Consider the following 4,463-nt stretch of genomic DNA (forward strand, 5'->3'; position numbering starts at 1 on the left):
CATTGCAGTGTGAACGCTACCGGTTCCACTAAGGACAGAGCTGGTGTATAACGACAAAGTAATACATGAGCACGGGCAAGCGACGTCAAAATCTGGTGACGCTGCGGGTGCAGATAGCAAAACAAATGGCATTCGGCTCCTGGATGTGGCGTCGCTATCGAAACGCGGATACGGTAATGAAGACCGAATTGTGGTGGACACCGACGAGAACTTCCACTTGTTCGCAGTCATTGACGGCCACAACAGCGCAAGAGCGGCCAATTTCTTAGTCGAGAACCTGTCTAAAACTTTGACTGAAGTTTACGACAACGGCTTTGACCATGCCAAGCTGTGTCAAGCGATGGAGGAGCTGGATCGGATGTTTTGTGCATTGGACACGCCGCCATGGAATATAGGTGGGGCGTGTGTACTGGTCGTCCTCATGTATGTTGACCCGAATACCGATGCCCCGCAGAAAGTAGTGCTTAATATCGGTGATTGTCGTGCTATTATTCGAGAGGCGCCGGAGTCTATTGCTGGGAAGAACGAGGCAGAAGATGAGCCTTCTCCAGCTGCTAGCGTCGTCGCCCTCTCCGAAGATCACTGCGCATCCAACGAGAAGGAGATGGCGCGAGCTCTTCGCAGTGGGGCCAACATTCTAGGCAACCGCATTGCAGGGATCTTGCAGCCCTTCCGGGTCATCGGTGATGCGGATTTAAAGGGCCCCGACAAGAAGGATTGGGTCATCCCTACGCCTGAGATCCATCAAAGCGAGTTACTCGTTGGTCGCAGCATCTTAGTTATCGCCAGCGATGGCGTTTGGACGGTTCTCGACAATGACTGTGTGATGAAACTGGCATTTAAGGAAATCGGAGCTAACGGATCTGCTAAATCCGCTGCTGAAGCTATCGTCGGTGAGGCAGTCAAAAAGGATAGCGAAGATGACATCTCAGTCATTGTGGTCTCGGTGTAGGGTCACAGGCACCACCAGTATCAACGACAAAATGATGACTTTCGATTTTAATTTGTTACTTTTTCCAGAGAGGAGGTCGAACACAAGGGAGCCGTACACAACCCAGAGCAGATTGTTGATAGCTCCAGCGAGGATCATGGGGCAGTGAGGCCGACGACCGAGTTTGCAGCACCACTTTGATCGCCGAGAGGTAGAAACAACAGCGGTGATGCCGACTACTGCCTTCATGGTGTTCTCATAATACGACGATTCGTTTTATATGTGACGAATTATCAATGTTATACTACAAAGAGGTCGATTTAAAATGGTGCTTTACAAGAAAGTTCTTCTTGCAAATCTCAAATTAAAACAGGCGCCTGTACCAGTATGCCCGATTTTAAAAAATTAGACCGGTAGTTTTTACAAAATGGATAGCTGAAAACCCATTGTAAAGGGCTTCGATCTGTACACCACTATGATGACAAGTTAGCGTGCCCGCATCTCCACCGCGAACCGTATATTGCGAATAAGAATGCAAATCAAAATAATTTATAGATAAGTTAAGGATAGCTTGCCCCACCGCTGACAGCAACGGAGGAAATCAGCAAATAAATTCCCGGGCCGACAGCAAATTGATTGAGTTTGCTGTCACGTTTGCTGATCAGCGACGCCCCGAAAGAATGGTGCTTAATGAAATCCAAGTCGTACATCGTATTGCCATCGTCAACTTCCACCGAGAACGCGCTTCCCGCCACCCCAACGATCGCACACGGTGCTCTTCTGTGCGAATCACAAAGAAGCGCTTTACCATCATTACCTCGAGCCGGCGAAAAGGGGAGGAATCCCCGCTCATGTGGGAGGCTTTGATCTCGTGTATGTGATAAACATTTATTTTACACGCATATTAGCTTTACCATTTACCATTATATATTTGATAAAGAGATCAGACTTATTACACGTTAAATTAATTTGAAGAACTCTCTACCAGCTGCATTATTTTCAACCCGCCCGGCCTGGTCCGATCAGTAACGCTCCACTGATCGCTAATTGATAATTATGTAAAACGCTTTAGGCCATCTTACTCTTTGCAAGAACATTTTTGGTGTAATTATAAATGAGCCATATCTGAAGCATTATCAGACAGACCAGATGATAGGAGCCGTTCAGTAAACCCGATTAAATATTCGACTGTCATAGACATCTTTTTCATAGCTAACCACCGGTGACTTATGACACAGGCACCCCTAGAGCCTCAAGCTGAGGACATTCATCACTGCAAACATGTATCAAAATCACACCCTGCAGTCATATTTTAAAGCAATGTCTTTACCGTAACGTACGTATGAAATCATTTTACAAATTATGTTTTACTTATTATTCAGTGTTCAATAGAATACAAAGCTATTACATGTAATAACCGTAAGCTTAGATTCAAATCGTCATTAGGGCATCTCCCCCGCGCCATCATTATCCCGCGCTAGATACCATACCGGTACCATAGAGAAATGTTTGTGTCATCACGGCTTCTTCGTGCAAAACACGACTTTGTTATAATTTGTCACGGATAAAACGAATCGTTACATTATGAGACCTCTGTAGAAAAGATAACAATCCAAAATAGAAATCTTCATAATTATCATTTTGTTGTTGGCACTGGCGCTGTCTCTGAATCTACACTGAGACCACAATGACTGAGATGTCGTCCTTGCTGTGCTTTTTGACTGCCTCACCGACGATAGCTTCAGCAGCGGATTTAGCAGATCCGTTAGCTCCGATTTCCTTAAATGCCAGTTCCATCACAGTCATTGTCGAGAACCGTCCAAACGCCATCGCTGGCGATAACTAAGATGCTGCGACCAACGAGTAACTCGCTTTGATGGATCTCAGGCGTAGGGATGACCCAATCCTTCTTGTCGGGGCCCTTTAAATCCGCATCACCGATGACCCGGAAGGGCTGCAAGATCCCTGCAATGCGGTTATCTTCAATCGTGGGCCCACTGCGAAGAGCTCGCGCCATCTCCTTCTCGTTCGATGCGCAGTGATCTTCGGAGAGGGCGACAATGCTAGCAGCTGGAGAAGTTTCATCTTCTGCCTCGTTCTTCCCAGCAATAGACTCCGGCGCCTCTCGAATAATAGCACGACAATCACCGATATTAAGCACTATTTTCTGCGGGGTATCGGTATTCGGGGCAACATAAAGGAGGACGACCAGTACACACGCCCCACAACTTTTCCATTCCAATGTACAAAACATTCGATCCAGCTCCTCCATCGCTTCACACAGCTTGGCATGGTCAAAGCCGTTGTCGTACACATCACTCAACGTTTTAGACAGGTTCTCGACTAAATAATCGGCTGCTACCGCTCCGTTGTGGCCGTCGATGACTGCAAACAAGTGGAAGTTTTGGTTGGTGTCTACCACAATTCGGTCTTCATTACCGTATCCGCGTTTCGACAGCGACGCCACGTCTAGGAGCCGAATGCCATTTGTTTTGCTATCTGCACCCGCAGCGTCACCAGATTTTGACGTCGCTTGCCCGTGCCCATGTAGTACTTTGTCGCTATCACCAGCTCTGCCCTTAATGGAACCGGTAGCGCTCACACTGCGCTCCTTACTTGTTGAAGTGTCCATGGTTGGCAATAGAGAATACTTGTTTGGATTATAAAGAAATGAGAATGAGGTAAGGTTTTTTTTTTCAACCTTGTTTGATCTTTATCTCGACTTGATCTTTTGCTGAGCCTCGTCAACCAATCCATTTCTCTGAAAAAGCAGGATCACTTTCATTCAGATAGTCCACAGATCCTGCGATCTTCCGGATCACTTTCTTTCAGAGCAGGGAATTAACACAATTCAATACTCCTACCCACTTATCGTATCTCACTCAGCAATAATCTATCCACCGGCAGGGCATGGGAAAAATAGTATAATATTAATATTACGGGTATTATATTTACGGAATAACTTACTATTGATTTTTCCAAGATAAATATAATACAAAGCGGTACACAATAATACAATATTTTCCACGCTTCCAGCCATTTCCAGGAGCGCTGACAGCCAACAGTTCTCTACTGCCTTGCAAATACACGCTGCGAGCTTTGATCCACACACTCCCCACTTCTCAATTTCCTCTCTTGAGAACAAGCCACCGCTCTTAGCCACGCTACCCACCACGCTACCCACGATGGCCTCCCGTCAGCTCTGCGCATTCTACATCAACGACCTCGGCGAAGGCCGCTTTGAGTGTAAATCCTGTGGGCTTCCTCGGAAGCTTTGCTTTAATGTTCGACGGTCGGACTAGTCACTCACTCCACTTCCTCGGTATCTACGCGATCTACGTCTACAATGGTGTGCGCCACCAGCGCCTTCTTGCGCTTTCGCCAATGGAAGACGGCCAGACAGCTGAAGCCCGCCTCGATCATATATCCACCGTACTGAGTGTGTACGAGAAGAACCTGCAGATGGTGCGCTATGTTGTGGGGGACAATTGTGCAACCAATCAGAGTATGGCTACGCGAATGGGCGTGCCCC

At 47.0% G+C, this 4,463-nt stretch overlaps 1 protein-coding gene across 1 annotated transcript; it reads left to right on the forward strand.

Annotated features, from left to right (window-relative positions):
* Nucleotides 1-604: 604 nt before the first annotated feature.
* On the forward strand, nt 605-952 carry PITG_05159 (uncharacterized protein; the record flags this gene model as incomplete). Its single annotated transcript, XM_002998805.1, has 1 exon — nt 605-952. One exon carries the CDS (start codon nt 605-607, stop codon nt 950-952), a length of 348 nt encoding a protein of 115 aa, XP_002998851.1.
* Between the last annotated feature and the right edge of the window lie 3,511 nt (nt 953-4,463).

This window comes from Phytophthora infestans, genomic scaffold, assembly GCF_000142945.1.
Source record: "Phytophthora infestans T30-4 supercont1.7 genomic scaffold, whole genome shotgun sequence".
Lineage (NCBI taxonomy): Eukaryota > Oomycota > Peronosporomycetes > Peronosporales > Peronosporaceae > Phytophthora > Phytophthora infestans.